The sequence below is a fragment of the Parus major genome, chromosome 1 (assembly GCF_001522545.3).
Source record: "Parus major isolate Abel chromosome 1, Parus_major1.1, whole genome shotgun sequence".
Classification (NCBI taxonomy): Eukaryota; Metazoa; Chordata; class Aves; order Passeriformes; family Paridae; genus Parus; species Parus major.
The window spans coordinates 71,203,591-71,229,055 of NC_031768.1; the positions used below are offsets into that span (position 1 = coordinate 71,203,591).

Consider the following 25,465-nt stretch of genomic DNA (forward strand, 5'->3'; position numbering starts at 1 on the left):
GAGATTGTATATTTAAGCATCCTTTAAATTTGTGTCATCTTTGTTCAGCTGTCCCTTATGAACATAAAACGTATATTTAAATGTAAATTAACCCCAGTTAGAAGTGATGTCGGTTATAAAAAGCAAAGACTGACAAAAACAAGGTGATCTGCAATGGTAAAAATCATTCTTTATCCTGCTTTCTTTTTTCAGAATACTGTTATTTTAAGGGCAATCAAAATAATAATTTTAAAAGCACAGGAATCAAAATACCAATTTTTCCTTTTGTAGGCTTCTCATCATTTCCTGTTTGGTTTTTTGTCGTGTTCTTGGCCTATTGTACAGTGGTCATGAAAATATTCTAAATGGTTTTCTCTTTGGCCTTTCAGGAGCTGCACTTGTAGGTTTAACTGCTACTTGATACTTGTAGGTAAAGACAGATTTCTCCTCCTCCTGCCCGTTCAGACTTCTAGCTGAGAATCATTTGTTTGTGTGCCTTCAGCTTTTCCCACAGTTAGCTGCTCTGTGCTGAAAAGTCTGATCTTTCATCAGCAGGAGCTATGAGTCTGTTGCTATTCTCTTGAGAAGAGTTTCAACTGAGATTATTGGACTTTTTTTTTGTGGACTGTTTTGATTTTTCAAGCTGTTTAAAACAACCATGCACACAAATACAGGTAAAAGATCTTAAAACTAAGGTAATGTTACTGTAAACAAAGCAACTCTTTTTCCAAAGAAGTATTTAAATGTAATTGCTGAACTGATTTTGCTTACCTGTAGCTGGCTTTCTCTAGCAACATAATACAACAATATAAAGGAGGTGGTGAATAACAGTAAGTAAAACAGTGTTGTGAGGAAGGAAGTGATCTACTACTGGAGATGTTTATTTAAATTTTTAAAATGGCTTCTGTTGTTAAACCTTTAATACAAAGTCTCAAGTTTATGATAGGCAAAACACCTTCAGAAAGCTATAGTCGTGTTGGAAAACATAGGATAGAAAAGACAATAACATACAATCACAGAATAGTTTGGGCTGGAAGGGACATCTGGAGATCATCTAGTCCCACCTCCCTACTACAGTAGGTTGCACCAGGATCATGTCTAGCTTATTTCTGTAATTATTTCTGTTCTTATTTCTGTAAAGAAACTAGTGGAAGTTCCTCTGGTAGAGCTACTAAAGTCCTGTTAAAGTCATTGGTGGTAGAACAGACATGCAGTACAGCTGTACATACAACATTTATCTTGAAAACTTTATAATAAGTATGCTGAGTAGTTTGCAGAGTATGTTTTAGTTCCCACATCTATCTGGGAAACTGACAACCTGCCAGTCTTTCTCTTTTCTTTAGCAGTTGTGTGTTGGGATGGATGAGACATGGGTGAGTAATCGTGATGGGAGAAAGGCTCTGGTACAGAGCATGGAAGTAAAGATGCAGCTGTGTAGAAAGAAATGTGGTAAAGATACCTGCTTGCTGAATGTTTTGTGGGGCTCACTGACTTCTGCTGTGTGAATCCAAGAGTAGGACACACATTTAACACAGCCAGAAATATGAGATAAGGCTCTGCCAGCACACTGGGTGCAGGCTCAAGACTCCACATGGTGCTCAAATTGCACGTGGCATGGATGCCAGAACACAGAGAGAAGCATAATTCAGGGCAAAGAGATTAAAGTAGCAATGAGAAACCTGAGTATTCACATAAGTTTGTCTTTGCCAAATGTGCTGGGGTCCCCAGCTGCCCACACAGGGAGGCTGGGATTTTACAGCTGGGCACAAAACAAGTGCTGTGAATGCCGGACTAGACTGAATGTGGGAGTGGGAAGTGTGGTGGTAAAGTGGTAAAAAATAAATTGGCTTGCAAATTCAGATCCAATTTGTAGGAAGAGAGGAGAAAGAAAACTCATTTGGAGATGTACAGTTTAATGCTGAGAACTTTTGCTTATGTGGATAATTAGGAAAATAGATTACAGAATGCAGAAGTTTGACTTTACAAGAACTTAGAAGCAAAGACCATTTATGTAGTTCGAGCAAGTGCTTCTCTTTGAGGCAAGAGTGCTATGAAGAGATGTTTGATTTTGGGTCTGAGTTAGTCTTTTTGTGACAAGATGTTTATTCAAAGATTGCTTTGACTTGCAAGTCAGAAGCATTTGGGCAATGCAGGTGTTTGTGGCAGGAAATTTTTGTATCAATTATCTCTGTCTCCTTGTGCATCACATTTATTCCATGATAAAGCAGATACTGGGAGCACTCCTGACTGTCTCGTTAAGATCATGTGTCTGAGAACTTTCTGTAGGACCTCATAGCCTATCTGAGACTGGCATTTATGTAGGTTTCTTACTTATGTATTCAATTGTTACAGCTCTGGTAGAAATGTTTCAAAGCTGATAATGATGAGAGAAAAGTACTGTGAGATGTTGAGGCTGAAGATCCTTATTCCTCTCTTATCAACCCTAAATTTTTATATTACCAGTTTGGAATCATTAGAATAAACATTAGCCAGTAACACGAAAAAACCCCAAACTCCTTACTCTGTTATTCTCTGCTACCATTTATTTACTCTCTTACATCTCCATTGACAGTGGTTACTGGTGTGTCTGATTTAGTTCATAACTCTTGGAGCAGAAGCTTACTGCCTTTATTTGCCTGAGAAGCACACTATGCACTGTAGACATCATTACTTCTGTACTTTTACTGGTACCAATACATTTTAGAGTAGTTTAGGATTATGTTGCAAAGGGTATTAATTAAATAGCTTGATTTTATCTTGTTCTGAAAGTAAAATTTTTGTTAACATCATCCAGAAAATAACCACCAAACAGTTTCACCAACACTTCAGTTCAGAAGTCTCAAGTCTTACTCCGAGTAGCTATGATTGTCATTTAACTGTGGATCACTGAGTGAAATCTTACCTTTTTGAAATATTTTCCTAAGCATCACCTAGAATTTGCAAGGAGTTCATAAAATACAGCAGCAGAGATAGCAAGTGGAGCATGACAGTTTTTTAACTTTGATATAATTTAGGAGTTTCAGCTGCATTTAGGAACATATTGAAACTATTACAGGATAGTTTGTATAAGTGCTGTACTTACCTCTGTAAAAGATTTTAATACTGTCTTAATGTGTTTTTTTTCTTTAAAAGTGGATTTTCTTTTATGTTAAAGTCATTGTAAAACATGAGAAGAATGGGCAGCTCTTTAATTTTTATTAATCTTTTGGAAAATAAAGTCATGGTTTGGCTGTGTCCATTTTAGCTTGTTTTTGCAGCAATCAGGTGCATTGGCTTCAGTCATTAATTTATGCACCTCTCCCTTCTCAAGTGACTAGGTTAGCAGACTTTAAATGCTAGCAAGACTTTTAAAGTCCAAATTCCTTACTATTAATTATATTACAATGTTATTCAGAGGACTTTTCCAAAAGATTGAAGATAAGGTATAGGATTAAGCATTTAGTTACAGTGCCCCATAAAAGGGGGAATATCATAAAAAGAGATTTTAAAGGCACAGGAAGAAAAATAGTGTTGATCCTAGGTGTTTCTTACAGGGTGAGGTGAGTGAGGGTGCCATGGAAGAAGGAAGATAAAGGCCAGCAAAGCAAGAATATGTGAAGTGTGTAGGACAACAAGTTTCTTAAACATTATGAAATGAAAAGATGTGGAGGGATATAGGAGAGAAGTCATATGCTCAAAATCACAGGACTGGAAAAAGATCTCATCAGGGTGTGGAGGGAAGGGACTTGATTGAAGTGATAGTGAAGAGGAGGGTGTAACAAGTACTGCTGAGACAGAATGCATATATTAATGGCAATCGGGGGAAAAAAAAAAGAATACTGGATTTGGGAAATCCAGAGGATGAAGTGGCAGATCTGGAAACAGAAGGTATGTGGTCCAGGAGGCAGTAAAGTCCAAAATAACTCTATAATAGACTGGAATGAATAGGAGAACATGATGAATTGGTGGAATCAGAAAAAGTAAGACTGTGATGTTTTTTGGCCATTACATTTGGTATGATTACAAACCAAGTCTGTGACAGAAGTTGCGATGTGGGTGTGACTCAGAGATGGAAAGAAAGACTGCTGATTAAAACCAAGCAGGTTAGGTCAGAGTGTAGTGCTGGAGACTGCAGAACCACCACAGATTTCTGGAAAGGTGAAAAGGGTCCCTGCATAGGGAGAAGCCCTAATAAAGTACCAAAGGCTCATTAGGATAGTGCTGTGATATCACTGGAGTTTAAAATTTCTAGGAAAATGAAATTGTGATATATAAATGTCGTCCTAAGAAATGTGGAGGATTCTGAGATAGTCTAGATTTTGAAATTTGACTGGCCATTGGGATCACTGAGGATTTTGGTGGAGTTTATTTAAAATCTTAATTCTGTAGTTGTCAGAGCTTCTAGTGAACTCTTAACATACTTCCTCTTCCCTCTGACAAGTGCTGGAGGCAGAGGCTTACCAGAAGGGTAATCCAAGATGAAAAATCCCCTTGGGAAGATTAATTCACACCTACACTTCATGAAACCGGATAGGAACTCTTTCTTGTTTAGTTCATAGCATAAACACCAATCCTTGTGGAAGACACCTTGCAGACCTTGCAGCGTGGTGAATCATGCCACCAACTTATGATCTCCTTATCATAAATGGGAGTAGGGTTATTCCCTAGGGTAGGAAGGTCTAACTTGTTTATCATTTTTGTGTTTTTAATTTATGAAGAGAAGAAGTAAAAAGCTTTTCTTCCGGAGGGTCTTTTTGACAGGGAGAAGCTGAGCTCATTCGTTTAGAACACTGTATACCTCAGCTGAAGGGATCTGTCATGGTTTCCTTCTGGTAGCAACAATTTTTGCCTTTTAGCATCTGTAAACATCAAATTGCAGCTATAGTCAAAAGGCCAAGAGCACAGCACTCATCTCATGATTCTGAGGGCACCTGGTCTTCAAATATCAGTATAATAACTGAGGACTATGATATCCAAAGAAAGTAAGCTATTAATTTGGAAATTAATTTGCAATGATTCTGAAGTGCTTCAAGAGCCTGTTAACTCTTCTAACATTGTTTACAGGTTTCAACTGCTGCTGTGGTTGAAATGCTTGTCTGGACTTTGTGGTTAGTCTTTTGTCCACAAATCCATGTCAAGCAGGGGGGGCAGGGGGGAGCCACTCATCAAGCACAGCTTTACCAGCACAACTCATTGTTTGGATGAAGCACTCTCAACAGAGGAACACTTTTGTTGACTTTGCTGATGTTGTTCAGAGAAGTTGTGTTGCCATGTCAGGGGAAAAATCTTTCACAGAACGTATGGTGCCTGTGTTAGTTACTCTGATGCTGGTCTATAATCTGAATTCTGTCTGAATTTCTGTCTTTCTGTTTAGTCCTGTCTTTATGCAGACTTTTCTGTCTGACTCTAGGAGTTACTTTAACATGTCTATGCTTTAACTTTAATTTGAAGAAAATAATGATTTCTTATCCCTGCCATTTTATGGCTAATTGTTAGGAGAACTGTGCGTTCCATATATGGTACACAGATCTTAATTATTCTATCAGTGTTTCCTTTTCAATGTAGAGTTCTGCAACAGGGATTCAGACAGGCTTGGTTTTGATAGGAACAAAGCCTACTAACAGGTTGAGTCTTGAGGTTGTCTTATAAAAGTCTCAGTTTAAGCCTGAGATGATGAAACTCAATGTCTGTGGCTAGCTGTAGAAGTTATGTTGATTTGTGTCTTTTAAGTTTCTGTTAAAGTAGCAGTGGATGATGTAAATGATGGACACAAGAAGACACTGTGGGTGAGATTCAGCTCATTTAAGATGGGATATAGAAAATGAAGACAGTGATATCTAAGCTTCTTATTCATCTTTTAATCAGTGAGGAGAATTAGGCCCTTTTAGGACACAACTCATCTTACGTACTCTAGATGCCTTCTTTAGGATGCTGATTTACTTTTTCTCCCTGGTGATTATAAAGAGAGTCTAGATGTCTAGCTCAGATGTCAATGTCTACTACTGATCAGAAGAGCTGTCCTGTGTGCCCGTAACTCTAGCCCACGGCTGCACAATACAAAGGGACATTCAGACAGGGCCCTGCAAGAGAGAAGTTTAACAGAAAATTAAGGGTTTTGTGAAAGCAGATGAGTATATGAGTGTGAGTATTCTGAAGCTTAAAGGTGCATGTTAAGGAAAAGGCACTGAGTAGGCTGAGCTCCTCAGAGTGGGGTGAAAAGAAAAATTAGAAGCAGTTCAGAATCTCTTCCACCTTCATACCCAGAAGGAAATGTTTTCATGTCTCTGGGAATAAAGAGGACAAGTTCTTGGAACCGAGCTTTATCTGATGAAAGTGGTTAGAACAAGTCTTCGTTAATTCATATCTTTCTAGTAGGTGGAAAACAACCTCATGTAATACATAGTATTCTTCTCAAGTAAATCTGTTCAGGTAAAGAGCTATAAATCCTTTTTTGCAAGCCTTTCTGTGCTTGCCCCAACCCGATGGAGGCATTGACTTTCTTGTAAGTGCTACATGTGGGTGGAATAGCAATGCTCAACTTTTAACACGAGAAATGCTTGTTTTGGTTGCTCCATATTCTGCCAGCTCTAGAGGTGTGGGTCTGGCAAAGATCTTGAGAACCCTGGGCAGGTTGAGGCTAGGTAGGTTGAATTTTCGGTGAGTTTTGTGGGAGGGAGTGGCAACTGCATTGCCTATGTGTTAGGCCTCAGCCTTTTTGCAGGTGGTCTCAGGAGCAGTGCCCACTGGTGCACCACCATTCTGCTAATTGGGATTCTGCCCAAAAATTCAGAACTAAGAGAATATGAAGGTGGATGTAGCATTTAGCCAAAACTCCTGTATTTAAAAGGGTTGGTATAGTATTTGGATTTGATATAAACTCTTCTGGCCATGTGCTATTAAGAGTGTCATGCTTGCTTTCTGATTCTCAGTTTCTGGGACAATGAAATACAGTCCTAGAGATATGCATGACTGCTTATGCTGAACCACAGGAAGGCTTGCATAGTAGATGGACATTTCTGGCAAACAGTTGTGTTTTTCTCTTTGCAATTTCAACTGTTATTTCTAGCCTTAGTTTTTATTACTTCCCTAATTCTTTAATTATATACAAAAAAATGTGAAATTCTGCATTAAAAGCAAACATTCACCAGTCTTCCTTCCTGTTGTACTTTTGCTGCTTAGGAAGGAGTAATATCTCCTACTGATCTAGACCTTGTGATGTCTGATGGATTGGGAATGCGATATGCATTTATTGGACCTCTGGAAACCATGCATCTTAATGCAGAAGGTAGGTATTGTAAATGTTATGAATATGAAGGGAAAGCTTGCTTTGCACAAAACTCTGGAAATGTTATGTAACAAACCAGGTTAGGATCTCTACAACTATGACTTGTCTCTTTTTTTAATGTAACAGTAAGGAAAACGTATTTAAAACGTGAGGTCAATGGAAGGAAAGGGATATTGATTATCCTGTTACAAATGATCACATGAAAGATGACAAGCTATTAAAACTCCACCTGTGTAATAATTTTTTTTCCAAGGTTCATCCCATCATGCTTTGGTAAGATTGCTGTAGCCATTGTTCAGAACTGAGTGTCAGGTGAAAAAACTGTTGAAAAAGTTTAGCTGATAATCCAGTCTCAACAGAAAATCACTTTCCATAGATGAGTACCCCCTGCTGCTGAATTTGTAGCAAAGCTACGATATAAACATCCCTGGAGATGCTATGCTTTGAGCTTATATCCTGAGTGAAACAAAATTCCTTTTGTCAGCAAAATCTTGTGCATACAAAGCTGACTTGACAAAGCAGTCAAGTAACAGTTTGACATCTGTCTTGTGTAATTAATACAGATTTTTAGATGTTTTTGGAATAGTATATGTGAATCCCAAGTAAATAAAAAGTAAATTGTGTAAAATGAAGTAAATCTTATGGATCATCATCACAAAGGTTTGAGCAAAGACTTTAAGAAAACACAAAAATTTCAAAAAGTTAAGATCAACTAAATGCTAGCCCTTTATATTATGGGCTGTGTCTTCATTTTGCTTTTGTATGGTCCCTGACATGGTAGGCTCCTGCTCTGCTGCTGGATCTTTTAGGAAATGCTGCAGTACACTTGTGCACTGAACTACTTCCACAATAGCACCTTGTTGGTTCAGTAATTTGGATTACGAGAAGTATTGCCTCACGCCTGCACTTGCAGATACATTGTCTCTGAATCAGAGACAGTTTAACTCAAAATTGCTGATGTCAGGACATGTGATAGCTTATGTTCATAGTTCCATGCCAGTGCCAACATCTCTTTGGTTGCCCAGTGTTGCTTCATATAACATGGAATAATATGGACCTTCTCTTCATTGCCAAGGATTTGCTTGACTAACCTGATCTCCTTCTAAAGCAAGATGATCTGCTTAGTGGATGAGGAAAAAGATATTGTCTACCTGGATTTCAGTTAAGCCTTTGGAACGTTGTCCGCAGCATTCTCCTAGAGAAACTGGCTGCTCACTGGGTAAAAGACTAGATGGCTGGGCCCAGAGAGTGGTGAGGAATGGAATTACATTCAGCTGGGGGCTGATCACAAGTGATGTCCCTCAGGGTTCAGTGTTGGGCCCAATCCTGTTTAATATCTTCATTGATGATCTGGATGAAGGGATCAAGTGTGCCCGTAGTAAATTTGCGGATGACACTAAGTTGGGTGGGAGTGTTGATTTGCTGGAGGGCAGGAGGGCTCTGCAGAGGGATCTGGACATGCTGGATTGATGGGTCAAGACCAATTGTATGAGGTTCAACAAGGCCAAGTGCCAGGTCCTGCCCTGGGGTCACAACAACCCCGGGCAGTGCCACAGGCCGGGGGCAGTGGCTGGAAAGTTGCCTGGTGGAAAAGGACCTGGGGGTGCTGGTGACAGCAGCTGAACATGATCCAGCAGTGCCCAGGTGGCCAAGAAGGCCGATGGCATCCTGGCCTGGATCAGCAGTGGTGTGGCCAGCAGGAGCAGGGCAGTGACCGTCCCCCTGGACTCGGCACTGCTGAGGCCACACCTCAAATGCTGTGCTCAGTTCTGGGCCCCTCAGTGCCAGAAAGACATTGAGGGGCTGGAGCGTGTCCAGAGAAGGGCAGCGGAGCTGGGGAAGGCTCTGGGGCACAAGTGCTGTGAGGAGCAGCTGAGGGAGCTGGGGGTGTTTAGCCTGGAGAAAAGGAGCCTCAGGGGGGACCTCATCACTCTCTGGAACTGCCTGAAAGGAGGGTGCAGCCAGCTGGGGGTCAGCCTCTTCTTAGGGGTAACAAGTGATAGGACAAGATGGCCTTAAGTTGCACCAGGGGAGGTTTAGATTGAATATTAGGGAAAAATTCTTCATGGAAGGGGTTGTTAAGCATTGGAACAGTTTGCCTAGGGAAGTGATTATGTCACTATCCCTAGAGATATTGAAAAGACATGCAGATGTGACAGTTAGGGACATAGTTTGGTGGTAAACTTGGCAGTGCTGGGTTAACAGTTAGATTTGGTCTTAGAAGTCTTTTCCAACCTAAACAACTTTATGATTCTGTGACAGCCATCTCTGATGCATTGTACTAATACTGTGGTTTTTTTGTTAGTGGAAGGAAGTGGAGGTAGATACAAGAAACTGCCTCTATCCTTTTAATTAGCCTAACAGCTTCACCAGCTTCACAGCAGCTGCCTTTTTGTACAGCTGTAAGATATTAGTTGCCCATAGTCATAAACTCTTTTTTAATCAGTGAGGAAGGATGAAGGAAACACGTGAGAGAAAATAGTGTTATTTGTGGGAGAGTCTTTGTTTTGTTTTTTTTTTGTTTTGTTTTCGTGATGTGACATTGTTTGGATTTGAATAAATTTATTCCAGTTATTTTTTCTGAGATCAGTGTTTCTTCTTTCCCTGTGGGATATATACATCAAGATCTTCCCATCAACTTCCTATGGGCTAATGTCACTTTCTGCCTCTGTTAGTTCTTACATCCTTTCCTCCATATTCATAAATGATCCTATCAAACCTATTATCTAGGCCACTTTAGGTTACCATTTAATCAATGGATGAATATTAGGAATGCTGACTATATGGCAGTGAGCCAACAGCCTTGAACATGGATAAAATGACAGTGTCAAGTCATTAGAAGAAGCAGAGACAGCAACAGTTTGAGGACTGAATTGCAAGAGACAGGGAGGAAACTGCTTTGGGGAGGAAAAAAGCATACCCAAATTGCACAATAATATAAAGTTGGTTGTTGATTTCAGCAAATAAAATTAATGTTGATACGTGTTTCAGATTTTGAATTTGTCCTATTATCATTTCACATACCAGCATCACAATAAATGCTGTTAAGTCTTTTACAAGGAAGATCAGTAGACTTCACTACAGTCACTTTGCCTGTTTACTATTGTGAGATTATGTTAGCAGACACAACATCTCACCTGTATGTGTACTGGGCAGTAGGTGAATATAGTGAAGATGGTCCAGCCTCAGTGAGGTTGTACCTCCTAATCTCTTATTTCTTTAGAAATCTAGTTTCCTCTCTTTTTTAAAGCCCTGGCAAGCAAGCATCTGTAGAAGCAGAGGCTAGGCTATCATATCCTGTGTTTTAAAGTTTGCACCAAAAGTTCTTCATATGTATTTCACAGTTGGCTTAGATCAGTTATTTTATTAGTAGGTTATTTAGTGACCTATAATTAGAATTTGATCTAAACTGCCAGTATTAGTGGAAGAACTGGATGGGGGGAAGTTGAAGGATCTTTGTCACTCACTGAGGTATATATACAGGTGTCTATAGGAGTTAGGTTGAAATTAGGGCTGATGTATTTTATGATCCCCATAAAGTACAAATATCCAGTAAGCTAGGAATGAGTCTTCATGATCAAAATTGTGTTTCTCTTACAGAAACTGGAAATACTTGCTCATCTTAGAAGCACCTGCTTGGCAAATTGGTTTTGGATTATAGGAGCAGAATGATTGTGCTGTGTGAAAAGCACAAAATATGAAAAGGAAAGAGTGGAGAATCATAAGTCAAAGGGAGGAAATTTTACTTGTTTTGTTGAGCAAGACATAGCCAAATGTGGTTTCTAAGAATTACTCTAAACAGATATGCTGGCTGGTTCAAGAGTAGAAATTATTTCCATTGCTATGGCCACTACTTCAGTGCTGCTGTACAGGGAGCAAACCAAGCTTTAACCAGTGCAGGAGCTTTTGTACTGCAAGCTGGTCAGCAGGTGTGAGAACCTCTAAGGTAGTAACATCTAAGAAAAGGAAGATTGCCTTCTTTTCTGTCCAGTCTATGTCTTACATTTTAGGATAATAAAGTACCTCTATCCAATTCAGGATACTTGTAAGAGGGTACTACTGAGATGAGGTATCACAGTTGTATATAATCATACAAACCCTTTTAATTTTCATAAACCTACCATATATTTCATACATGTTTACATGCACTCAATTCCCTTCCCAATAGGCTGAAAAAGCAGTTTACAGCCCTTCTAGAACTGCTGTTTGCCTCTGTGGAGCTGCAGGGCTTTTCTCTATGAAAGCGTTTATATGCAGAAAGTCAAGAAGTGAATTTTTCAGGATACTGGCTGCTATGCACCAGTTTCTTTCTATGATCTCTTAGGTGTAAAGTAGTTCCCTCTGCTTTCTGAAAGGAACACATGGCTTTGCACAGGAATTCTTTATGCTTTATTCCTCAAGTCATTATAGAAGGTTCCCAAAGAACACATCCCATTGCATTAATGAAAGAATGTGTATGATCACCAAGTGGCTCAGATTGAGGAGTTCATCCCAAGTTTGAAATTGATCTAACAAAACAAGCAGTTCATAATGACACAGTTTAATTCCTTAATCCAGTTTACAGCAGATCTGCAGAAATACTTACATGTTGCTGTTGAGATGGTAACACTGGCACAACGAGAATAAAACTTTCTTTGGTGCTACCACTGTTTCACTGTAGTTCCAAGTATTTGTGTGACTAGAGCCATAAGTGAATTCATATGGCAATTAATGTAGTGTACAAAACATGCAGTGAATTCACACCCTAACTCAGAGCATGCATCTGTGTTGAGACACACCCTTGATGAAGATAGGATTACATTTAGAAAGTTGCCCTTGGAGCTGTAATGTCTAGAAATGTAATCCCTCTATCATTAAAAAAGTTTGACATTTGTTTCTCTGAATATAATCAAACCATGTCACATTCATCCATGACATTCCCTTTCTTCTGTTAAAATATGCCTTTTTTTCTGTTGCCATCCATACTTATCTTTCACTACAGTCTCTTCTTAGATTTTGTGTGCTAAACTCAACCCCACCCCAGTCTTTTCAAGTTGTTGATGCTATTGCATCAGAGGCTTGACCATCGTGTCTCCTCTCTTTGAGTCATTACAGTATCCTAATATGCTGCTCATCAGGTTGAAAGACATCGGGTTAATACTCAGTATGGTATTTTGGCATGTTCCCTGTCCATTCCAGTGACACTTGGTTCTGACTCTCATTCTCTCTCACAAGTGTCTCATTGCCTTGCCAGGCTGGTTTACCAAGTTTGCTTGCTTGTATCCCTCAGCCCTCATGCCAGTTGTCTTTCTTGTGAAGAGACACAAGAAGCTGATACTTTAAGATGCTTACAAACTATAATGCATTAATATACATTTTATACTGTTATGCTTTCACTTCTCTGTTCCTACTACTATACTCATTGTCCTCTTCATGAACTTCACTTGTGTCTTCTCTCATGGCAGTGAAGCATTTTATGCCTGTTGCCAAGCTAAATATCTGTCCTGAGTTCCTTTTCCTTTATCAATACTGTGTTCATCATGGTGATGCAACTAGAGGCATTGCAGCAGTAACCATGTTTGCACCACACCAGTGCAAGTTTTCAGGTAAGGATCTGCAAACCTTAAGTGTGTTTATTAGAACAAATTATTGTGGGACAGTTCATTAGCCATTTTGGAAACTGCCTGGACTCTCATCAAAACTATATAAGTAGCAGCTTATTCCATTATTGGAGCCTTGTGTGTCCTGGATACATATGGGCAGCTGAAGAGCCTTGAATCAATGCCTTTGTCTAGCTTGTGGTAACATTTTCTTGTAACTAGACTGTAGAAGTCAGAAATGCTGAAAGAGTTTGGGATTTTCAAGGAAGATAGAATATTCCCCTTTTCAACTCTATAATCCTGCATATACTGCCCCCTTAGAACTTTTTGTAACTCATTCATTTTCTTTCACTCCGTGCCATAGCTGTGACTAAGTGGTGGAAGGAAGATTCAGGAAACTCCTACCTTCCCTGGAGGTGTTGCTGTTTTGTGCTCATAGTTCTTAGTTGGCTGCTGCAACATCTGCCTCCTCCCATGGCCTCTTTCCTCCAACATTGACAGAGTGAGTGTGTGCAAGAAAGGTGAAGCTTTAGACAGGGAGCCAGCAAACCACACAGACAAGAGGAAGCTATCATCCTCTTCCTCCCTTGCAGATGTATCTTGTCTCATTCTTGTTCTCCAGTTGGAGATAGCGAGGCACAGCATGGACACAGCAGTGACACACAGAGATGATTGTTTTTATCAACACCATTTACCATCTAATTGTTTTTCCATCTCCCAGGTGCTCTTGTCTGTTTCACACTGTTTGCCAGTGCTAATTCTTCAGGTTTAAACTGCTCCCTGGGTAGTATCAACAAGGATTAAAGAGATTCAATCATATTTGTTTTCCTTCTTGTCCCTGTGCTCCAGCCAAGGGTGCTTCTCACCTATCTTTGCAATAGCTCTGATCCTTGAACCAAAGGACTCCTAAGTCTAAAGGCCTGGAGTCAAATATTTGCTATGAGTTAGCAGCTGAAAAGCAAAGAGAATTTTTCAGCAATATTCCCCATTGCTCAAGTGCCAGCTTCAAGAAGGTATTCAATCACTTGATTCTGATTACTGGAATCAAGTTAAAATTGCATTTCACACTGGGAGAACTGTCTTGAGTTATTAATTTTGAACTATTGATTTTTTTTAATCCTTGAGTGAGATTGTGTGTGTATTCTAACTTTTGATCTATTGACTTCACTTGAGACTTGAAAGATTTTTCAGTGCCCACTCCCTGCTTGGCATGCAACATATGTACCTGCATGTAACCATGTCAGCCACTGTTGAGATCAGCTGTATTAATGTTACTGCTCTTTTCTAGACCCCTAACTTTTTTTTCACTTTTTCCTGTTTTGCTGACATTTTGTAAGGCTTCTTTTCATTCATACATTACACGCAGTGGGTGAATTGTGTTACCCAGCCTGCATTTGGCAGGTCTCTGCTGCATTGATGAGCTACACCCACCCAGAAATTGTTCTGATTCATTCAAGCAGTAGGTGAACTGCGAGTAGGAGCTTGATTTCCAGGTCTAGCTGGCTGAGTGAGCTTTAAATGCCATGTCCAGCTCAGGAGTTCATACTCAGCAGGTAAATGGTTTAGCCATATCCAAGCAGTCAGCTTTCCCAAGATACTAATGCACTTAAGGCTTGTGAAAAAGATTTCTGGTGCACAGCCTTCTGTTGTACCTTTTCATGACTGCCACAATCAAAACTACTCAGATCTATGGTATTATTGCACAAGTTTGCAATAATGTTTGAAAGGTTCCAGTTGACTTTTGGAAAAGCACCAAATCTAAACTCTTTGGTCTAGGTGTCATACACCTGTGTCAGCTGGGTAAACACCAGAATAACTGGTAACTGACACTGCTTAGTTTACCATTCCTTCTGTTGCCAGTTGCTCATGGGGATTGCTTGAATTGCTTGAATTGCTATATTCAACTGAGTTGCCTTTTTTATTTTGTCATTGTCCAGCTGGCAACAGCTGCTGGCAGAATAGATCTGCACTCTTCAGCCTCATCATTTCTATTTCTGCATCTGGGAACATTCTGTGATGTTGCATGATGTGGGAACATTTTTGCTCAGACTCCTATTGGGCTATTACCAGACTCCACTATTAGAAGACAAAGCTCACACGAGCAAGTTGCATGTAACTATCTTTGTGTTGTGGCTAGTGTGTGAGTCTGTTACAGCATTGTCTTGGGTTCCCAAGATTGCTCACGTGGATAGCATACCCCCAGTAGGTCAGTCTGGGTTGGCTTCAGGTGCCAGAGTCAGTGAGGCTAGCTGTTAAAATGTAATAGGCAAGCACTTAAGCTAATGGCAGGGTATGGTCAGAAAACCCTGATAACTAGTGGTCCTTTCCAGAGTGCTTTTGGATGTGGATGGTGGTCTCTGCTTGTTCCCCCAATGAAGAGATATGATGATATCACAGCCTGTTCCACATCCCACAGTAATGCTTCTCTTCCTGAATCTCACTTCCTGCCAGAGATGTTTTTAAGCCCACTAGGCAATCTGGAGGTTTTTGGCTGTGTGTCAATCAAGAAAATTGAGCAAAATACTAATTTTCTGTGTAATTAGAAAACCAATATACCTGTATGACTAGCTGGCATTCCTTCTTGTGTTGGAGAAAGCCAGAACATGCCAGGTTGTATTCTAGGAATGCATATGCTCCATGGGTAAATAACACAAGGAAACAGACTAACTTGATGCTCATTGTTACACTCTTGGCACCAAATATAGGTTCAAGCTATTTAACAAAGATGTTGCTTCCCTCAGATACTGGAGAATGTTTCTAGTCCATTTTTAAAAGAGTAGAATACTCTCAGATCTCCCCACATTACTCTTATGCAATGGACATACTCTCCTGTTCTCTCCTTTCAGTTGTTTAGCTGATGGTCATCATGACTTCAGAGTGCTGAAGGAAATTAAATACTTTGTTGAGGCTTTGTCCTTTGTCCTTTTGTCCTGTCTTCTTTGGCCCAGAAACAAGAGATGTTCTCCATCCTCCTACGGAACTCAGAGACCCTTCAGAAACCCTGTACTTCAGCGATTTCAGGTGTGTTGAGCAGTCTAAGTGGTGTGATTTATGATACATAGCTGGCAGTAGTCAGAGGTTTCCATTCATTCATTCCAACCTCAGCAATTTTAGGGTTAGACAGGTGTGACTTCTAAGGTATTGATATTGTACAGTATTGCATTCCAGGGAGCTGTTGAGGAAAGAGATCACTTAATGACTCTTGACCTGATTTGCATTCTTTTGCGTGATAGTCAGGCCTACCCACTTATATTTCCTGCATTTTGTGGTTTGATAAGACAATGAACAGTTCTTGTTCATACTTCTCAGTCTGTCCTGAGTCTTCAAGGAAGAGTTGGTAACTGTAATTGCTGGCCTTTGTCTTTTGCATGTTTCTCCTCTTTGCTTTGATAAGCAGCTAATGAAAATAAAATTAAGTATGCAAATGCTTCAGTCTTTATGGTTCTCAGAAGACTTCAGTGGATGTCCAGAACTTCTCAGATCTGGGGTGATCATCAGGATAATCCACATAGGTGTGATAGGTTGGACTCAGTGATCTCAAAGTCTTTTCCAACCTACTTGATTCTGTGTTTCTGTGGTTTTATCAGTGTCAGCTTGCTTACTGCCAGACAAGCAGTGCTCATTTACTTGTTGTGGTGTAGTTCCTGACATCCTGATTGGGAAAGGCTGCCTTATCCTTTCTTGATTATGTGGTAGTTAATAGCACTAAAAAATCTACTAGACATGTATGGCTAAGTGACTGACTTCTCTTTTTGGTGCATGTACGATTTCATACTCTGTAGTGCATCAACAATAATTGTTTTGATATTCCTACTGAAGTTGATGGAAGCTGGACCTTTCTGTAATTCAGCTAAGGTCTACTTGACTGTCGTTTTACCTGTTATTACCAGTTAGCTGGTTCTCAGGTTCTCTGACCATTTGTTTAAGAGTTTCACAGATCCTATGTGAAGGTCCTGAGGTCAGACCAAGCTCTCAGGGTTTCATACAGTCTTCAAAAACCCCAGAGGTGGAGACTGCACAACCTCTGTGGGCAAACCTGTGCCAGTGCTTGAGTGTCTATTCTGAACCCCTCACATCAAATTGTGCCTGTTGTCCCTCGTCCTTCTGCTGTCCAACAACCATAAAGAGCCTGTCTCTGATCAGTGTGCTCACTGACCTCCCCACAGGCTTTGCTGCAGCACTGGGGAGCTGCTGGTAGGTTCCCCTAAAGCCATCTCTCCTGCAGGCTGGACAAACTCAGATCCCCCAGCCTCTTCTCACAGGACAAGTGCTACAGGCCCAACTGTTTTGGTGGCTTCTGCTGAAGTTGCTCTTTTTTGTCAGTGTTTTTTTGTACTGGGGAGTCCCAAACTGAATGCACTATTCTGGATGCAGTCTAATGAGTGCTGAGTAAAGGTTGTTAATCACTTCCTTCAGTCTGCTCTTAATTCACTTCAATCTGTTGATAAAGTCTAGGCCCTCTTTGCTGGCAGGTTCATGTGCAGCTTGTTGCCTGCCACTACCAAGAGTTCTTGGATTTCACAAGCCTGTGTTGTTACAAGGAGCTCTTCCTTCTGAGGTGCAGTATCTTGTTTGTCCTTGTTAAAGTTTTATATTGGCTCTTTCCTCCAACCTTTCTAAGGGCAGTCCTGCCCTTCAATGTAGCAGCTGGTCAATACCCCTCTAGCTCACACTCTTACCCAATTTGATACTATTCACAAATGTGAAAAAGTGTTTTGTTAAGCAGTACAGGTCTCAGGACAGGTTCCTGCAATACTCCATTTTTGCTGGCCTGCAGGTGGAGTGCAATCCATTAACACTACCTCTGAGCCTATGTGTCCAACGTATTTTTTGTCCATCTAGTTATCCAAACAGATAGACCCTATGTCCTAACTTTGATACAATAATATTGTGAAAGACCATGTCAAATGCCTTTCTAAAGTTGAGGTAAATTATATCCACTACTTTCCTATTTTTCACAAACAGTTATTTAATCACAGAAGGCAACAAGGTCAGTTAGACATGATTTACACCACGGTGTACCCATTGGAGACGATGTGCTGATTGTCACAATTACACTCTAATTCCTGTGTCCCGGAATTTCTTTCAAGAGGTCTTGCTCCTTGATTTTCTTAGGGACAGAAGAGAGATTGACTGGCCTGTAGTATCCCAGTTTTGGGGGGGTTTTTTTGACCTTTTTAAAAGATGGGTGCAATATTTGCCTTCAGTCATCTGAAGATCTCCTGATGACATTGGTGCATTGACTGACTTAATGTTTGAAGTACTGTAGAAAGCAGACTTGCAAGGGCATGCTAGTAACAATAAGGGCTGTTACTAACAGTAGAAGTCCTTCTTGTTGCCCTTGACATCCTTGCAAGTTTCAACTGGAGCTGATCTTTGGCTTTCCTGACACCATTCCTACATGCCTAGGTGGTGTTTTTTAATTTCTTCTTTACAGCCTGTCCCTGCTTCCACCTGCTGTATGACACTTTTTGCACTGGAGTTCTTCCAAGCAAATCTCTTATTACATGTGCTTGTCTTCCTGAATATCAGGATGGACTGTTCCTGCCCTTGGAGGATGCTGTGCTTTACAGGCCTGACCACAGGCTCTCACTCAGCCAGTCACCCTTCCCGTGGAATAGCTCCACAGATCTGAGCTGCCCCATGATAGAGATAATAAATAGACATAATAGAGATAAAGCCTTTTCCTTGTCTTTCCTGCAGTGTGTATCTCTCCAGTTGTGTGAGCCATCCCCACACACCACAGTTGCTCCTGATATAAAGTTTTTCTCTCCAGATGGGCCTGGCTTTTGTCAAAGATGCCTTTTCTCTGCTTTGTCAGGTGAATCCTCTCTCCCCCTAGAAGTGCTCAACCATCAGAGAGAGTTATAAAAGCCAAATCTCTGTCTCTAACCACAGTTTGGGGTTGCAAGATACTGATCTGCAAGATCCATCTCTTCCTCCTTTAGCCTTTTTCCTTCACTGGGGGCCACCTGTGTCTCCATGCCTTTGACACTTTCCCCTGAGCCATGTTGTTCTTCATACACTCCAGGTTAATAAATAAAAATAATGACAGGAATGCTTCAAGATACAACACACACTGCCTGGGAGGAGAGGTGAGAGCACTCTCCTCATGGACCCTGGTCAGGGAAGCTTTCTGGTCACAAGTAACAAAGCAGATTTATTTGTGGTTGTGCACTACACACTCACACAGCATTGCCTGCTGGTGTGTGACATTCATTCATTTTGCAATGCAGCTGCATCCTAAATAATTTTTTCATGAACCTTAATGGAAATGGGGTGGATAGAATCCATCTTTCCTTGATGACAATTAGGTATCTTAATCATAAGAGCAGACTATTTTTTGGGGTCTCTGATTTAAAACAATGCTTAAGCACAGGCAGCCTTACTGACTTAAACTAGGAATTTCTGTTGAAATGTAACTTTTCACTCTTATTTTCAGGTATTTCAAATTATTGTGAAAGATATGCTGGAGGAATGAGACTTGTTCTGAACACCTTTGGGCCAGTTCCAGAATTTTCAGGTGAAACTGTGCAGAAAGTCAATCAGGTAAATATGGAGTTGATAAAAAACAGCAACATTCAGAACAAAAAACGTTAGTTTTTATTTTAACATTTGTATTTCAGTTTACTGCTGGAGGTATCTGTAGTCTGTATTTATTGTGTGAATGTGTACTTTAAGGGAAAAAGTCAGTACAGCATGCCTGTGAGTCCCTTTTGAAAGCATTTGGACAATACATCATGGGAGAATGACCTAGCAGTCCCATTATTGCCAGTAACATTAGTAACATTATTACTAGACAGTGGAGTCAGCTGCTAACAGCTGTGGGTTATTAGCTTTTAATCCTCAATGCTATTCCTTACCACTTCCCTTCTCTCATTGTATTATGCTCAGCCTCCTTTCTTACATGAATATTTATCCTGTATCTTCCTCCTGCTCCGTCTTCCTGCATAAACTTGTAGCTTTTTTCCTTCTAGGTGTTCTTTTTATACTTTACAAACCAGAGTTCCAGTTTTCAATGTGTGCAAACACACATTTAAGATAAGCATGTGGGCAGTCCAGTAAGGTTATTTGCATGTTTAAAGATAAAATGTGTTTAAGTGCTGTTCTGGATTGGGATCTAGTTTATGCATTAACATTTCTAAGCCCACAATTTGTTTATATTCACTATGTAGTCAATTTGAATGACCATAAGAATCAACTGAAGTATTGTCATTTCCTAACTCTGCCATTTCAAAGGTGCCTTTTTAAATTATTCCTAAAGAACAAGTGTAGGGGTTGAATAATTTCTGATCAGCTGTCAGATATTAATTCCAAGTATGGAGGCAGCCTGTCTGGAAGACAGCATTTTGTGTTCCTGTTTATGTTAATGCATTTTGAGCAAATAAATTCTTTTATGCTTAAACAACATAGACTGCTTATAATAACGATCAATAATAATTTTGGAGTCATTCACGATCAGAAGCTTTTAATTGGTATGAAACGATTTGGCTTTGTTTACAGAAGGCTGGATTTCACTGCAACATCTGCTTCTGTGTCTCTTTATTACCTTCAGTCTTCAGTGGCAAATTTGGGCTTGCAGAGATGTTGTGTTAGAGAAAATCATTAAACATAAATTTCTTATCTTAGTCCTCCATCCCTCTCTCTGATTTTTTTCTGGAGTGACTGCAGCTTGCCAGTTGGTGGTAGCAGGTCCAGGTTTTACCCAGTTTCTCAACACTTGCCTTTTAAAAAAGCCTGAGACCTCAGGTCCTATTTTGGCAAAGATGACCTTGTGGGCTCTACCTGCACTCTCAAAACAACTTTTTTTCCCTTGGTACTTCTAAGACAACTTTGATAGTTCACTCAGAAATACTTTTTTTCCCCTGGGTTTGCTATATGTCTTCCCCTGTCACTTTTACTATAACTGGTATTCTTAACACAAATGTTTTTATAAACATGAGATCCCTCACTGCATTTATGGGGAACCACACAAAAGAATCTGGTTCAGAACACATTTTCAGCAACATAAATGGCCAGGTTGTCTCCTTTCTACTTAATAAAAGATTATCATGAAAGAGACTAGACAGTGACTGTGTGGAGCAAACTGAGGGAAGAGGCTGATGCTTTGTTGTTTCTGTAGTCATCTTCATTGCCACATTCAGGATAACCTTATCCAAGTGGGAACATTTTTATTCCCATACAGGTTGGTTCCTTTCCAGTCACTCATGTAAAGAATTGGTGAAATTAGTGACCTATTTCTTGTGATAGCCTAAATTATAGGTTGTGTGGATGGTGACGTTAGTCATGTTAAATTTTCTCTTCCAGGTACTGTCTGAAAAAATTCCAGTTGTTCCAAAGGCCCTGGATGCCAGGAGAAAATGGAGAGATGAATGTCTCACTGGTCTTGCCAAACTGAAAACACAAATGAAATCTGACTGAGGTGCACCTTATCTAACAGGAGAGACCAAATGAAGAGCGGATTTCCATAAAAAAACATAAATTTTTGGTCATGCAGAAGAAGAGACTGAATGGGCAACCAATAATATAGGCACATGGAGACCAATGAAACATTTGGTCCAAATTTGCCAAATTCATGAATGACTAGAAACAAAAAAAGTTCAGTTAAAATTTATCAAATTACTATACAAATGCATTAGATGTGTAAGCATTAAGTAGCTTTAGCAACATTAATACTGTGCAATGCAGGAACACAATCATGTTTTAAATAATGCATTTTTCAGCTTGCTTAGGAATTCAGCACTTGAACAATATTTGCTAACACAGGGATCTGAAATAGGCAAACATCAGCTGTTTGTCACTGGAGAAAATAAGCCCTCCCCCACTGCCAGTCACTGTGACAGTGAGTTTAATTTGGAAAGCAGTGACTGCAGATAGCAGAAGGTTGTATTGAGCAAAGCATGGATTGACCCCACAGTGAGCTGAGACCTCAGCAGTAGTTAAGGGTCACTTCAGTTTGTTTCTGTTACTGTTTCCCAATGTAGGGGAAAGAACTGCTCCTCCTTTCCCTCCCCTTGGCACTTCTGTACCTGTATGGTGATCTAAATGTGAGTAAATAGAGTAGAATTCCCCCTTCATCCTCTCGCCCTGGTTCTGTAAGACTTACCAGAGATCTACTTGGTCTTCAAGATCATGCACTTGCTCACTGATGTTTGGTGCTGGCTCTCGGCATTGCTGCATAAGTATGTGCCCAAGTCTATGACCTGTCTGTGAGAAATAAGAGATCTGGATTTAATAGCTGGTTTGGGAGACAGTATGGTGTAGTGCATCTGTCTGGGCTTTCTCCACGATCTTCTGAATGATCTTGGAAAACCACTTCAGCTCTCTGTTGCTACGTGTGTTTTATACATTGGTTGAAGCAAGATTTGCTTCTTTAGGACTCAGCTGTAGTGAATGTAACAGCTGTAGCTGAAGGAACCCAGATATCTGAGTTGGAACTAGATGATCTTTGAGGTCCCTTCCAACCCAAGCCATTTGATGATTCTACAGTCTGCTCTTCTGGTCCCCTACAGAGGGAAAGATGCAGTGGCTTAGATGGAGCATTTATGCTTTGATGCTGCCCTTCCCTCAGGAGATACAACATCTCCACACAATAAAACACAGGATACACCTGGAAGTAGGATCAACCTCAGGGGCTGCAGTGGCACGTTTTGGTCCTCTGCAAAGTGTTATTATAAACATCTGTACTCTGTAATATAGTTGGACTTTGATCTTAGCTGGAACCTTGGGGCATTACTGTTAATGCAGATGGTAGGAATAACTTGAAACAGGGCATTGCACTCACCCTGCCGGAGTTATGCAGTTCTGGATTTGTGCTAGCTGGTCGTGTAACTTCACAGTACACATGCAGAAGTTTCAAACTGTCATTCTGCTAATTCTCATGTGTGTTTTACAGAGGATGCAGTACACAAACAAGTTGTTCTTTAGTAAAGCTGTAACTTTACTAGTTACCATTTTGAGCTTAGCAGAAATGTTGCATGAACATTATTTGTGCTTAGCTCACAGTAAAAGAGACATATGGTAATTTGTATAGCTCAACACAAGTGCTGGGCCAATAACACATCTCTGGATGTAAAACATAGGATGGGATGCATAGTTCAGAGATTGTCCTGTGCTTCTTTCTAATCAGTGGAGTGAACAGGAAATTTGTAAGCTCAAATAATTACTTTATCCCAAAACAGACTTAAAATTTTCATGTTTCTTCTCTTGTTTTTTATTGCCACAGTGACTGGCTCAACCTGCATTTAGATATCCTGAGGCCTTACTAAGGAATAATAAATTAATTATGAGGTTGATTTCCTCATTTTTTGTATGGTTTTGCATTTCAGACAAGGCTGAAGAAGATTCTGATTACTTTCAAGATTTGACCTGTTTTCTTGTGGGCATATGACATTGTTATAACTAATTAGCTTGCAGTGCTTCTGTTTACTCTGAGATTTTTTTAAAACTTGATCATGTCATGAAGTATTTGCTGCTGTCTTTATTATTTGCTTATTAATAAATATTTTAATGAGGAAGGTATTAACTTGTGTGCTCCAGTGTGATTGATGCTTTAGAGACAGAGCATTTCTGTACAGTGAGCTCCACAGGGTTACAGCAGATCTCACCTTGGAGCATCAGCTCCCACACAGGTTTACAGCTGTAAATTGAGGAGGGTAAAGATTTTTGACAAAAAGTGTATTTGAGCTGACATTTACATAGGAGTTCCAGCCTCCAGGAGACACCTTTTTCCCCATGAGGATTAGTCAGGCAGAGGCACAGGTTGTCAAGAGAGGTGGTGTAGTCTTCCAACCTGCAGGTTTTCAAGTCCTGACTGGTTGATGCCCCGAGTAGCCTGGTCTGACCTCAGAGCTCTCTTGCTGTGAGCAGGAGGTTACAGCAGAGACCTCCTAAGCTTCCTCCTGGTTTGAATTTCCTGATTTCAAGTTTTATTTGATTCTGGATAATTTTGCATTAGAAATGTTGCTCCAGATGCAGTCAAATATTTAATTTGTTTGACTGTCAATAGAATGAGCAGTAGTTAAATTTTCAAGTAACTATTTTATGGTAAACTATAAGTTGTTTTGGAATAATTTATCTTGTGGTTTCATTTTTACACAATTGCATATTTTAAAATCCTGTGTTTTTTTATTCAGATTACACCTATAAAATTTTCTAAGGCTGTCTTTCTTGTACTGTGTTTTTCTCTGTTTCACCAATTTGATATTTATTGTTTTCCTCATTGCATGTATTTTACTGTAAGTTACTGCTGCTTATTGGAAGCAGTGTCCAATAGGTTCATACCAAAGCCTTTGATTTAATGCCATTAAAAAGAAATCATCTACAGATAGGAAGAAAGAACAGATGCAGGGAAATACTTAATTGCTTCACTGAGAGAAGTCTCCAATACCTCTATTTCCTAATTCTTTGAGTATAATGGAGTAGTTTGCAGCTTGCAAAGCAGCTATATTAATTTACTTTCCCTGTTCTGTTGTTGTTTCCCTATTCATCTGTTAAGTCATAAGTTTGAAAGTTAAAATGTGAGCATTTTTCTGATTGTATTCTTACCTAGTTGGAATGGTATTAAACTGTGTTATCCTATATAGACAGGCTTTTAGGCAAAGAGTGAACTGTGCTTCATTAGGGAAGCAGGAGAAGTGCTTGTGGTGCTTGTATAAAAACAGAAAAAAATCATTTTGAGATGAAGTGATGTCATTGTCAGTCTCAGTTTCTTGAAAGATGAGATCTGCTGCCAGTGCTATGTATAGTTCCATGTCAGGATTGCATTGCCATAGTATGGAATTATAAAAAGGGGTTTGAGAACCTTTATAACTGTAGTGCCCTTGCAGGGATGAAGATATGGAGGACAGGAACTCTCTGTGAGGAGCCCAGCAGATGTGAACCTAACAATTATTGCAAGTATCAGGAGGAAAACTAAATGGTCTTCTGCTTTCAGCAGCCCACCAGGCCCAAAGGGAGTGTTTCACAGATTAATTTGGATCTAGTTAGAACAAACAAGTGTAAATGAGTATGTTTGCTCCAGCTGCCTGCTTATCTGCTTGGTTCCCTCAAGCTTCAGTGTGAGTGTGTGTGTGGTGTCATGAATGTGTGGGTGCTATTGCAGAGTGGAAAGACAAAAAACTGACCCCAGGGAAAAACTCACATTTGATTTGGTAAGGCTTTGTATGTACCAGGCAAAAAAACAAGTATTTTTTTCTGTTATTTTCTGTGATTTCAGAAAGAGAAAGGAGTTTCTTCCATCAGCATGTTATTCAGAGCTAAGCAGGGGTGCAGCTTAGAGTACATCACTTACAGGAAGCTACCTATGGACTGGTATCTGTTATAGTTAATTTTTGGGTAGAACCTTCTTTAGAAAGGCTACACAAACCTCTTGCTTATATTGCAAATGAGTGGTCATAAGAAACTAGCAGTGTTCTAGTTTTCTATGGAGCTGTATAATTTATTTTCTTAACATATTCAAAGAAATACTCTTAAAAAGGGGCTGGAAGGATGGATTACTCTCCATCAGACATTTAAATGGAAAGATGCTTGGAAGAAAACAGCACTCAGTGTGTATGAGATTTCTTCTTGAATGTGGGTGTGAAATGGAGATTTTAACATGTGGCTTGGTAGACTTATTCCAGCTACTTGGATTTCACATCTG

The 25,465-nt window shown here is 39.9% G+C and overlaps 1 protein-coding gene across 1 annotated transcript in view; it reads left to right on the top strand.

Annotated features, from left to right (window-relative positions):
* The window catches only part of CRYL1 (crystallin lambda 1), a 50,279-nt gene extending 26,932 nt beyond the window's left edge, over window positions 1-23,347 (top strand). The window contains exons 6-8 of the mRNA XM_015638409.1: window positions 7,138-7,243; window positions 19,265-19,371; window positions 21,130-23,347. Of these exons, the coding sequence (XP_015493895.1) occupies window positions 7,138-7,243; window positions 19,265-19,371; window positions 21,130-21,243 (327 nt within the window). The 3' untranslated portion in view covers window positions 21,244-23,347. The remainder of the gene's footprint in view (window positions 1-7,137; window positions 7,244-19,264; window positions 19,372-21,129) is intronic.
* Window positions 23,348-25,465: the final 2,118 nt, after the last annotated feature.